This window comes from Lissotriton vulgaris, chromosome 2_1 (genome assembly GCF_964263255.1).
Source record: "Lissotriton vulgaris chromosome 2_1, aLisVul1.2, whole genome shotgun sequence".
Classification (NCBI taxonomy): domain Eukaryota; kingdom Metazoa; phylum Chordata; class Amphibia; order Caudata; family Salamandridae; genus Lissotriton; species Lissotriton vulgaris.
In genome coordinates this window covers 2,089,386,505-2,089,398,849 of record NC_141687.1, presented here as the reverse complement: position 1 = coordinate 2,089,398,849, position 12,345 = coordinate 2,089,386,505, and the positions used below count along the sequence as shown (strand labels likewise).

General features: G+C 47.5%; 1 protein-coding gene across 2 annotated transcripts in view; it reads right to left on the bottom strand.

Moving 5' to 3' along the window:
* The window catches only part of UNC13C (unc-13 homolog C), a 1,328,864-nt gene that overhangs the window by 279,436 nt on the left and 1,037,083 nt on the right, over positions 1–12,345 (bottom strand). For both annotated transcript variants that reach the window (XM_086958316.1, XM_086958317.1), the window contains exon 22: positions 169–246. In XM_086958316.1, coding sequence (XP_086814442.1) covers positions 169–246 — 78 coding nt within the window. The remainder of the gene's footprint in view (positions 1–168; positions 247–12,345) is intronic.

The following is a 12,345-nucleotide window of genomic DNA, read 5'->3' as shown; positions in this document are numbered from 1 at the left end:
AGAAAAATAGTTTTATGTTTATAGATCACTATATTTGCGTGACGAAAGTACACTTCTTTTCTATTTTCTATGGAACATTACATGTTTTATTATGTAAAGAAGTAAGTAGCTAATGATCTCAGGTTATCGATCAAACATATGAGAAGTATAAGAAATATAGTACCCTACCTCTTTTCCTCCCATATTTTCAAACATTTTCTCGAGCTGGACTCGTAACTGTTGAATGTTATTCATTAAGATGCATGGCTGAGGAATAGAGAAAAAACATCATATGCATTGTGACATTTTAATAAATTCATGTGATAAATAAAGAACAACGTGTTCAAAAGTATATTTTGACACAACACTAGCTGGAATTTAGCATAATAAACTCGCTGTATTTTGTTTGTTAACATTATGAATATAATGCAAACTCGGGGTTACTGCTCTGTTGTTGTCGATTGGAATTACAAGCTCCAAACTGGAAAGAAATTGCACTCTGAAACCGACCAAAATCCTCACATGCTAACTAACCACGTATCTACGCTGATGAACTTTACCAAGTATCATAGTGAGCCAGAGTGCATGTCATGGTTCTATTCAGTGAATCATTTTACTGTTGTTACTATGTGAACCGGAGTGGTTGACTGCTGTTTTGATTCAATCACTGGATGGTATTCCTCACTACAGAAACAGATTTAACCGCAGATGTGTGTTGCATTGAATAGGTGTAATGTTGGCTTACATTTAGAATGATATCCTAATTAACAAGGCACTCTTCACAGAAAACGTGAGAGGTACTGTGTTTAACAAAGCGAGGAACACAACAGTCAAATAAATAAATGACCACACCAAATATAAAGAAAATGTGAAACTCCAATAAGAAAAAAATCATCAAATGAGGAGAAATGGCTAAAGCAGTCGAAAATGATGAAACAAGGACAAATACCACTAATGAACAAATCGATAGGAAAAAACTTTATGCTAAACACCTTTGAAAATAGTGAGACAATGATTGACCACCCTACAGAGGTCTGGCTGAGGCGAATTTACTCTCAGGTGTGTCTTTGGATACCAGTTAAGGAGTTGTCTGGCTCAGAACGCGACCAAAGGGGAAAACGAATATACATCCTCAAGCGTAAGTGGCTAATCTGTATTGGTAGTTCACGGATTGAGAAGGTTTACCTTTGGAATTTTATGGATCTTGAAATATTTTGGTTGGATAAAGTCAAAGTCTATGTCCTCTTTGGATTCCATAATGGCTTTGCTGTTGATCATGCTAAACCCATATTGCATACCTTCAACCAGCTTTGATCATGATATCACTGTATGGCTATGTCACGATAGAGCACCTTTGTAGAGGTTTTCCTGTTTGGCCCAGTTATTCCTTAACCAAAAACACAGAGATTTTGTCCCTCAAAATGCACATAATGGTCAACATAATATGATTTGAAAACAAGAAAAAAAACTAGAATATTATCCTCCATGGCTAATTCAGAACAAGTCCAATTGGGCACTGTCTCGTTGAAAACAGTTGGTGGGGGCTCTTCCCAGCTATCCACATTAGCTGTTCCATCACAAAACATCAGCGGGAACCTTTACTAGCAGCTTCAGCACTCCTCTGTTTCAGGAATTTCTCACCTTCTACGTACTTCTAGACTGCTTACACAACTGGTATAAGTACTGTTCGTATCTTCCTGATCATTAATTCCAAGAACATCTAGGCCTGCTATGTCCCATCGTTAACAGTAAACTCATACTTCACAATGCCATGAAGCCAATGGTAGGTTGATTGGTTACAAACTTGGAACACGTTTGTCCATCTGCAGAGTATAAGTGGACGATTGAGGCTACTGTGCAAGCTGTGAATTTACACGTGCTACAATGTCAAGGGACAAAATATTATGTTATGTTAACATTATTTATACAGCGCACAGCTGCCCCAGTAAAGGGGCGTCCTGGCGCTTGAACAAGTACTAAAACATAACACGCAGAAAGAAGGAAAAAGACGGCTAACCAAGTACAGAGAACAGGAAAGTTTTGATAGCACGCCTAAAAACGGACAGATTATCCAGAGCTCGAATGTGCACCGGGAGAGAATTCCATAACCCAGCGGCAAGCACTCGGTAGGAGCGGCCACCCTTCCTGCTGAGTTTAAAACGGGGGCAGACCGCGAGATAAAGAGCCTCCGATCTCAAGGACCTCGAAGGAACATAGGGGTTGAGCAAGTTAGCAAGTGCAGGCGGCGAGGAGAACTTCATAATTTTAAAGGCCAAACAAAGCGCTTTAAACTTAATTCTTTGCCTAACCGGCAGCCAGTGAAGGGCAGAAATAGTGCTGGAAACCGAGCAATGCCTAGGAAAACCAACAATGGCCCGCGCCGCAGCATTCTGTACCCTTTGTAGCCTAGATGCCTCAGCCTGGTTTACCCCCAGCATCAGTGCGCTACCGTAGTCCAGCCGAGACAGAACTGAGGCTTGGACCACGAGCTGCTGGGTGGGGGGGTCAAAAAATGTGAGGATTGGCCTTAATCCTCGCAGGATTCCGTAGCAGGTGGCAGCAACCTTCTTCATGTGACCCGTAAAGGTAAGAGCCGGATCCAGCCATACCCCTAAGTTCTTTACTTCGGAAGCAGGGACGGGGGTGACGCCCAATTCTGGAGGCCACCACGGATCTCCCCAAAGCTCCGCATGTTTCCCCAAAACCATAACTTCGTTTTTTTTGGCATTCAGTTGTAAACAATTGGTTTTTAACCAATTTGCCACTGCCACAAGTCCTGCTCGGAATCTGGGGTCATCCACTTCAGGGTCTCCACTCAGTGTCACCGCCAGCTGCGTGTCGTCTGCATATGAGGTCATCGTCAAACCCCACTGTTTGACGGTCGCAGCTAGCAGTTTCACGTAGAGGTTGAACAAGGTCGGGCTCAACGAGGAGCCCTGTGGGACCCCCAGGTTCAACGGATGGAAGGTGGACTGGCAGGGTGGTATAGCCACCTTAAGAAACGATCACTAAGGAACGAGCGGAACCACTGAAGAGCAGTCCCTGCTACTCCAGCTTCCTCTAGGCGCTGAATCTGAATACGGTGGGACACCGTATCGAATGCGGCGCTCAGATCTAATAAAAAGAGCGCCGCCGTCCGCCCAGAGTCGAGCACCAGAGGCAGATGCTCGGTCATGTAGCGCAAAGCGGTCTCGGTGCTATGTCCCGGCGGAAAGCCATTCCGACTCGGATCTAATATATGGTTATGAGCAAGATGGTCAGTCAAGATGGAATTAACATGAGCCTCGGTGACTTTGGCCGTCCAGGGAAGAAGAGATATGGGGCGATAGTTCTCAGGCAAGCGCGGGTCTGCATTTGCCTTCTTTAAAACTGGGGTGACTACCTCCTGCTTCCATGCGGAGGGGACCATTCCTGTAGACAACGACAGGTTGATCAAGGTAAGTATCGGGACCCGACACAGGGGGGAGAGCAACTTAATTTGAGCTGGCTTCAGCGGATCCAGAGGGGAGCCTGATTTAATCCTGAGGCTCAGTTTGTCAAAAGCCTCCATAGACAAGTCAGGCAAGGAGGTCAGAGTCTCATAACCCAAGAGGTTCGGGCTAGCTGGCTCTGGATCAGGCAGAGACAGGTCAAATCCTCAGTAGATAGCCTGCACTTTCTCCAAAAAGAAGGAGGCTAGACTCTCGCAATGAGAGTCGGTGCAGATTTCTGCCGAAGTGGCTCTTTTATTCATAAGGTCTTTAAGGACCTTGAAAATTAATTTAGAGGGGTTGGTACTGGTTTGGAATTCCTGGGCATAGAATGCGGCCCGAGTTCTGCAAATTGCTCTATGATAGGTCTTCAGTTTGGCAAAATAAGAGGATTTCAGGCTGAGGTCATAGGACTTCCTCCATTCCCTCTCAGCTTTCCGGCAGATTTTTTTAAGCTCGGCAAGAGAGTATAGAACATAAGATCTATATATGTCTGTAGATATGCATGTATGTGTTTGAGGAGTTATTTATAAACCACAGATCAAACCAAAGGCAGCAGAGTGCTGTACAGGTCAAAGGCAAATAAGAATAAAACTGCCTAACATGCGTAAAATAGAAGAAAATGAAGAGGATTTATTGACCGATTCCACAGAACAGGTTTTGCAACTTTAGCTTTAGCTTTAATTTTCATCACCTTTGATCAGCTGCCACATTTATATGCACCTGTGCAAGAATAATCTGGTACTGGTCATTGATAATGTCTAAATGACAAACCAGTTAAAAGTTGTAGGAAATGGGGTTATTAGTTTAGAGTGGTGATATCAGGGTATGCAGATAGCTGCGTTTTGGGGCCTACTGCCGCTAAGGGCAGAGATGCTAAAATGCTAGTACTGCCCAGCTTACCATACCATTTCTCGGCCCTTCTGTTTAACCTGCCTAACAGCTTCTTCACTGATTTGGACTCTGTTCTCTCAGACCTGATATGGGGGTCTGACTGAATGAGGGTGGAGCTGTGGCAGATTGGGTGCACCAAATCATGAGTTTTAACTGTATTGGCAAATACATTGGCTATCAGATGGCGCCAACCCGAGTGGGCAAACATGCAGGACGATGTAAAAAACTGCTCAATATTTGACGGGCTGGAGACCGCTCCACACCCTAATTGTTCGATCACGGTTGCCAAGTGCTACTAGCAAAGAAACGTCCAATTCATACGTGTGGTGTCCCCATATTCATCTAGCCTACCACTGTGAGTCTTGCCAGACCGCCACAGGGTGACCGAGTACTAGAGTACTAGACAGTGGTGGGAGGCTGGCCTCACCACACTAGTGAACCTTTATACTTCATAAAACCCTACTGATCTTCCATAAAGGAACAATGTGGCCCCGGCGATAAAAATGTGTTTGAGACAAAGATAGGAACAATAACAAAGGTAGCAACATTGTGGGGACCAAAGTGGAAAGAACCACAACCCTTCTGGCCCTCATAGACTCTACTCATCCATGGAAATTGCCATTAGGGAAAATCAAGATGCTATACAGAGCACTACAAGACACACAAATTAAGAACTTTCCAGCTCTTAAGGACAAATGGGCAAGAACTCACATACCAACAGTGGACCACTGCATCTGAGCATGTATGCAAGGTATCTAGAAACTCTTGTTTGAAGTATGCCTAATTTATTGACGTACATCAGACTTACCTTACTCCTGTGCGAATCCATCGGCGCTTCCATCAGTGAACCCCAGAGGTTCCATAAGCTATGCCTAGAGGTGGATGTCTGCAAAATGGTATGGGCTTGTGCCAATATTGAGCAATTTTGGATGGTGGGGGTATCAAATCTGATGGACATAAGTGGACGTACGCTTCCTGTTTGCCCTCTACAATGCATTTTGGGCATATTGGTGGGCACACGCAGAAGCAGGTACATCATTAAATTTATTGACCTGGCCTTTTTGTTAGGTAAGCCACGGATAGCTATGTGCTAGAAATACCCAGACACCCCTCACTCCATGCAACTGTAAGAATGAGACCTGTTTAAGTGGGGAATGGCAGAGGTCACGATCTGGCACTCTCTACTCACACATCAAAGGGATGCACCACAAAGAGACGCTTGGTCTCATAACTAGAAAAACTAACAGCTAAGAAAGATGATAAGACCCCATGAGGAATGGAACTTCATCTATCCCCAGTGATAGGCATGCTATGACACTCAAGCCGCACCTCAGTACGCACACACAAGATACACACCACACAATTGGTGGCTTACATTTTTCTCTTTCGCACACCCTGCCTTCTCCCTCTAACATGGCCCTAAAGCAGTGACATTAGTATCCCTCCTCCTGCTACCATTGGTCCACATCCACTTGTTGACAGACACTCAGAACAGTAGAGGCTAGTTGCCCATACCATAAGGGATACTATCTTAACCCCAAGGAATAAGAGTTACGACGTTCGAGGCCTGTTTGGGCAAGATTAAAAGGAAGGGGCTTTTTTACAACTGGCACATGCAGAGCCCTGGTCTCACCAGAAGGGTGCTCAATCAATCAATCAATCAATCAATCAATCAACCATAACATTTGTGAAGGGAACTACTTACCCCTGAGGATCTCAAGGCGCTGTGGGGTGGGTGATGCTGCTACTGCTCGAAGAGCCAGGTCTTGAGGAGTCTTCTGAAGGTCTGGAGGTCTTGGATATGCCGTTGGTGGGTGGGAAGGGTGTTTCAAGTCTTGGAGGCGAGGTGGGAGAATGATCTGCCACCGGAGGTTGCTCTTCGGATGCAGGGGACTGTGGCAAGGGCGAGGTCAGCACAGCGGAGCTGGCGAGTGGGGGTGTAGAAGCTGAGTCGTCCATTGAGATAAACTGGTCCGGTGTTGTTGAGTGCTTTGTGTGTGTGGGTGAGGAGCTTGAAGGTTATCCTCCTGTTGACGGGGAGCCAATGCAAGTCTCTCAGGTGGGGTGTGATGTGGCTGCAGTGAGGGATGTCGAGGATCAGGCATGCAGAGGCTTTCTGGATGTGTTGCAGCCGTCTCAGGAGTTTGGCTGAGGCTCCTGCGTAGACGGCGTTTCCATAGTCCAGTCTACTGCTAATGAGGGCCTGGGTGGACGTTCTTCTCGTTTCAGTGGGGATGCACTTGTAGATCCTGCGAAGCATGCAGAGGGTGTTAAAGCATGAGGAAGAGACGGCGTTGACCTTCTTAGTCATGGAGAGGGTGGAGTCGAGGATCACCCCTAGGCTGCTTGCATGGTCGGCGAGTGTTGGGGCTGTGTCCAGTGTGGTCGGCCACCAGGAGTCATCCCAAGCCGAGGGTGTGGATCCGAAGATGAGGACCTCCGTCTTGTCCAAGTTCAGCTTCAGACGGCTGTTCCTCATGCAATCGGTGATGGCCTTCATTCCATCGTGAAGGTTGGCTCTGGCGGTGTGTCGGTCTTTGGTGAGGGAGAGGATCAGCTGGGTGCCGTCAGCATAGGAGATGATGTTGAGGTTGTGCAGTCGGGTGGCGTGGGCCAGTGGTGCTATGTAGATGTTGGATAACACTTGGGGTACGCCGCAGATTATCTCGCTGGCTACGGAGCGGAAGGCGGACTTTCTGTGTTCTGCCAGTGAGGAAGGAGGTGGTCCAGTCTAAGACCTTCTCCTGGGTCTCGGCGTCATGGAGGCGTGTTCGCCGTGTGCGGTGGCAGACCTTGTTGAAGGCGGCTGACAGGTCCAGAAGGATGAGGGACGCTGTTTCTCCGTTGTCTAGCAGGGTCCTGATATCATCGGTGGCGGCGATGAGGGTAGTTTCGGTGCTGTGTTGGCTGCTGAACCTGGATTGGGAAGGGTCTAGGATGCTGTTCTCCTCGAGGTAGCGGGACAGTTGTTTGTTGACGGTCATCTCGATGTCCTTCGCCAGGAATGGGAGCAGGGAGATGGGCCGAAAATTCTTGAGGTCCTTGGAGTTAGCCTTGGGTTTGTTGAGTAAGGCCTTGATCTCGGTGTGCTTCCAGCTCTCCAGGAAGGTTGCTGTCTTGAAGGAGATGTTGATGACTTTCCGGAGATGGGGTGTGATGGCTGTGCTGGCTTTGTTGAAGATGTGGTGTGGGTATCTGGAGTGGATGGTGTTCATGGTCTTGATGGTGTCGTCGTTGGTGATGTTGGTCCAGGCGAGCAAGCAGTTGGTGCGGATGGGAGGAGGTCTCGGTGGTTGTCGGGGCGGGCATGGCATTGAAGCTGTCGTGGATGTCTGCGATCTTGCAGTGGAAGAAGGTGGCCAGTGAGTCGCACAGGTTTTGCGAAGGTGGGACGTCGTTGGTGTTGGAACTGGGGTTGGAGAGTTCCTTCACAATGTTGAAGAGCTCTTTGCTGTTGTGTGCGTTGTTGTCTAGGTGGTCTTAGAAGGAGGCTCTTTTGGCAGATCTGATGAGGTGATGGTGTCTGCGGGTGGCGCTTTGTGGGCTGCGTAGCTGTCCGGTGTTTGTTCACAGAGCCAGTTCTTCTCCAGTTTCCAGCAGGTTCACTTGGAGGCCTGAAGGTCTTCAGTAAACCAGCTGGATTTCTTGCTGGTGTGACTGTTGCAGGGTCTCCTGACCGGGGCGAGGGTGTTGCCACAGTCGTCAATCCACTGTGTGAGGTTGCGGGCGGCGGTGTCGGGGTCGGTGGGTGGTCTCTGGGCAAGAGAGGTGGTTAGCTGGTCTTCGGTGACTTTGCTCCAGCAGTGGCGAGGCATCTGTTGGGTGTGGTGGTGCGTGGTGGGATTCTTGAAGGTGAAGTGAATGCAGTGGTGGTCGGTCCAGTGGAGTTCGGTGGTGTGGTTTAAGGAGACGTGGGGGCTTGCGGAGAAGATAGGGTCAAGCGTGTGGCCGGCGGAGTTATGGGACATGTGACGAGTTGTCTGAGTCCGAGGTTGGCTAGGTTGTCGATCACAGTGGTGGAATTGGTGTTGTTGTTGTTCTCGAGGTGGAAGTTCAGGTCACAGAGGGGGATGTAGTCCATGGAGGCGAGGGCGTGTATGCTAACGAAGTCGGTGATGGAGTCGCTGCACTGTGGTCAGGGTCTGGGGGGGTCTGTAGATGAGGGTTCTTCTGAGTGTGGTGTTGGGGTCAGTGTGGATCAGGAAGTGCAGGTGTTCGTAGGTGCTGAGGGTGTAGTTGGTGTTGGTTGAGACTCTGAGAGTGTTCCTGTGGATGATGGCGATTCCTCCTCCTGCTCCGCTGGTGCGGTCCCGGCGGGTGATCTTGTAGCCTTCCGGGATGGCTATGGCGATGTCGAGTGCCGAGGCAGGGTTCAGCCTGGTCTCTGTCAGTAAGGCGAAGTCTGGGGAGGTTGAGTCGAGTAGGTCCCAGAGTTCAACGGTGTGTTTGTGGGCATAACAGGTGTTGAGGAGGATGCATCTGAGGTAGTTAGGTTCTTTCCAGGTCTGCGGTTTGGCGGGGCGGTTGCTGGTGAAGCTGTAGTTCTGACAGGTGAAAGGTCTGTGGGTGCGCTTCGGGATTGCCAGGAAGCAGGCGTGTGGTCATCCGGTGTTGAGTGCGTGGAGGGTGCTGGCATCATAGCGGTGACGGCCTTCGTAGTGGTAGCAGGGGCCAGGGGTTCTGGCGCTGGGCGTGGTCCAGCCGCGGACAGGCGCAGACGAGCCTGCCTTCGGCACGCCAACGGCACCCCAACGGCGGGCCCGCTGCACAGCCTTCATATAAGCGGAGTTGGGAGGGAGGAGCAGCTCGAAGGCGGGGCGGCGAATGGGAGATCAGGGGGCCGGGCCGTAGGGATGTAGCAGCGTGAAGTGCGGGAAAGGAAGTGTGACAGAAGGCAGGGGGAACAGAAGGCAAGTAGGGCACAAGACTAGCAGGAGAGGAAAAGAAAACAGGCATGCAACAACAGGAAAAATACAGTCAAGCAGTCAAAGGCAGTGCAGCAAAATAAACAGCAAAATAAGCACCAGTACACCGAGGCAGTACAGCGGCGTGGGGAGTGACCTGCCTGCGAGCAGGGTCAGAGATCGCTCCTTTCACCGCTGCGTGGCCTCTATATAAGGGGAGTTGGGAGGGAGGAGCAGCTAAGAGGTGGGAGAGGGCGGCAAATGGGAGATCAGGGGGGCAGGGCCGCAGGGATGTAGCGGTGGGAAGAGCGGGAAAGAACGGGTGACAGATGGCGGGGGGAACAGAAGGCAAGTGGGGCACAAAGACTAGCAGGAGAGGAAAGGAAAACAGGCAAGCAACAACAGGAAAAATACAGTCAAGCAGTCAAAGGCAGTGCAGCAAAATAAACAGGAAAATAAACACCCGAACACCAAGGCAGTACAGCGGCGTGTTGAGCGACCTGCCTGCAAGCAGGGTCAGAAGTCGCTGAAGACCCACAGGGTGATTAATATAGTTGGTGTGAGCACAATGCACTGTTGTACCATTGAGGTCTCCAAATAAGCTGTCCATATTTGTATTTTATCCATTTCTCCTGCACTACTTGTTGGTTCTCTTCAAGATGAATGTATGTTAAAAAATGTAATACAGAACAACTTGTAAAAAAAAAAATCGTTGAGAGGGCTGAGAGCTCCACTCATGTAATAAACACTATGCTTGTTGGAGTAAACCATAAAAGTCACTAAATTAACCTGTGCTTAACCCTCTAGTAGCTTTCCACAAAACAGTCAGATTTAACTTAGAGGCAATGCATAAAGTATTTATGCAGCGCACAAACAGTAATGAAGTGAAAAAAGAACACAAAAAATATCCCAAACCAATTTAGAAAAATAGAGTACTTTTCAATGAATAAAATAACATAAAAACAACAGACATCCAATCATTAGAATTGGAGTGATGAATTTCTCAGGTTTTTAGTAAAAATAACACCAAGAAGCACAAAGTGGCAATTGTGGTTACCGGTCCGCACTTCACCAGGCCAAAGTCAAAAGTTCAGGCTGCGTGGGTCGGACACAGGGATCAGGCCTGTAGTAGTGGAAAGTTTATCTTCCAACTTAGTCCTGTTCCATGCAAGAAACTTTGGTTGAAATTTATCATTTCAATTGGTTGAATTACGGGGCAGTCGTCACTGCAAATTGGTGGTCGCCATTCAGATCTTCAAGTTGCCCTTGGTGCTGGTGATGTCCAGCATCTCTATCCCAGGGATTTGGTCAGCAGTTGAATGTACGTCCAGCGTTGGCCATGGTGAAGTCCGCCCTTGTTTTGGAGGAGTATGGCCTGGTACTTTTTATGCAAAAAACCCAGAACCTCTTACTAATATTCACCTGGAGTCTAGTTATTACAGATTTGGCATTGGAGAAGTAAACTCTAACGACAGCCAAGTGCCAGTGGGTTGGAGTGACATGGCTCCCTCAAGCAGAGGCAAGCAGCAGGGTTCAGATAGGCTCAGTTGGCAATGGTCAGTTGCAGGTAGGAAGATTGTTGTGCTCTTGTAGCTCAAACAGGAGGTCAGCCATTTAAACCTTGAAGTCAATTCTGCGGTTCTGAGATCAAGGCAAGCTGGTGGAGACTTCCTTCAGACTTCAGATAGGAGGCCAATCTGTCTTCTAAGACTGCACAGGTCCTTGAGTGTTCTGATGAGAAACTCTGAGGGTGCCACTTTTATACCCAGTGCTATGACCTTTGTCTAACCCTAAACTGGTTCTGGTATGTTCAACCATTTTCCAGGGTCTGCTTTCAATCTGAGTAGGGGGACAATGGGAAGGTAGGGCAAGATGTGAGCTGAATTTACCAGTGTTAGGGCAGGTATCCTCAGAGGTCAGGAAGTGGATGGGTACAGCCTTCACGTCACTCAGGAAGGGCTGATAACAACCCCCCAGGGTATCTTGCTCAGGAGAGAACCTTTCCCCACACACTAAGCCTTTTTGCCTCCTTTCTGGAATGAATACACATCACACCGCCGAAGAGCCATTAACAGTCATGTGACTCTGGAAACTGGCAGAAAAGTACATTTGGTTTAGGCAGAAAAATGCCAACTTTCGAAAAGCGGCATTTTAAGAATAGTAACTTAAATCAGACTTTAAAATTACAATTTAAATGAGTGGAAGAAGCATTTCACTATCTATGGGAGTGCTATCCTTGCTACGGTTTAAAGAAATATTGTCTTTTTTTTACTGTTTTGATGAGCAAAACTTAAGTATACATGTCTACTTTTTGAGCACCATGCACCCTGCTCTAAGAGCCTTTAGGCCCTACCTTAAGGGTGGCATATAAGTATCAAAAAGGAAGGCTTGGGCCTGACAAAAGGTGTACATTTCTAGGATGACATTGCAGTTTAAAACTGCACTACAGACTGTAATGACAGGAGTGATACATGTTTTATATTGCTACTTTTTGTGGGTGGCAAGATGAGTGCTGCAGCCCACTTGTATCAAGTGGCCAATTACAGGCTCTGAAATTAAATGTTCAAATTTGGGGTATTCTGATTTAACAAGTTTGGACGGGAGAGCACAAGCACTTTAATACTGGCTAGAAGGAGTAAAGTGAGTCCTAATGCCAGCATAAACAAGTTCATCAAAAAGGCCAACAGAAACAGGTAAGTGGAGACAAAAATGTGGGGGAATCACCCTGTGAGATAGTGGTTCATTAGTTGGAGTGGATGTAGGCACTACAATTAAAATAATAATCATGTAAGGTCCAGTTAAATGTTGTAAAATATATCTGAACTCAACCCTTGACAGCTACTGCACAGAGTAAATTGTCTTAACTTAGAGAAAACATATAACGTATTTCGAAGTACAAAACCGTTAAAAAGTCAAAAACACAGTTCAATAAAAATCCTACCCTAATTTTGAAAAATAGACTAAAATGTATTGAGCAAATTACACCAAAAAGACAAAAATTCCCTAAGAAGCGCCAATGGTAGTTAATGGTCACTGTAGACTGGGACCTTGATGGTACTTCAGGCTTACCATGATGGAGCTTGGGTTTGATACATCAA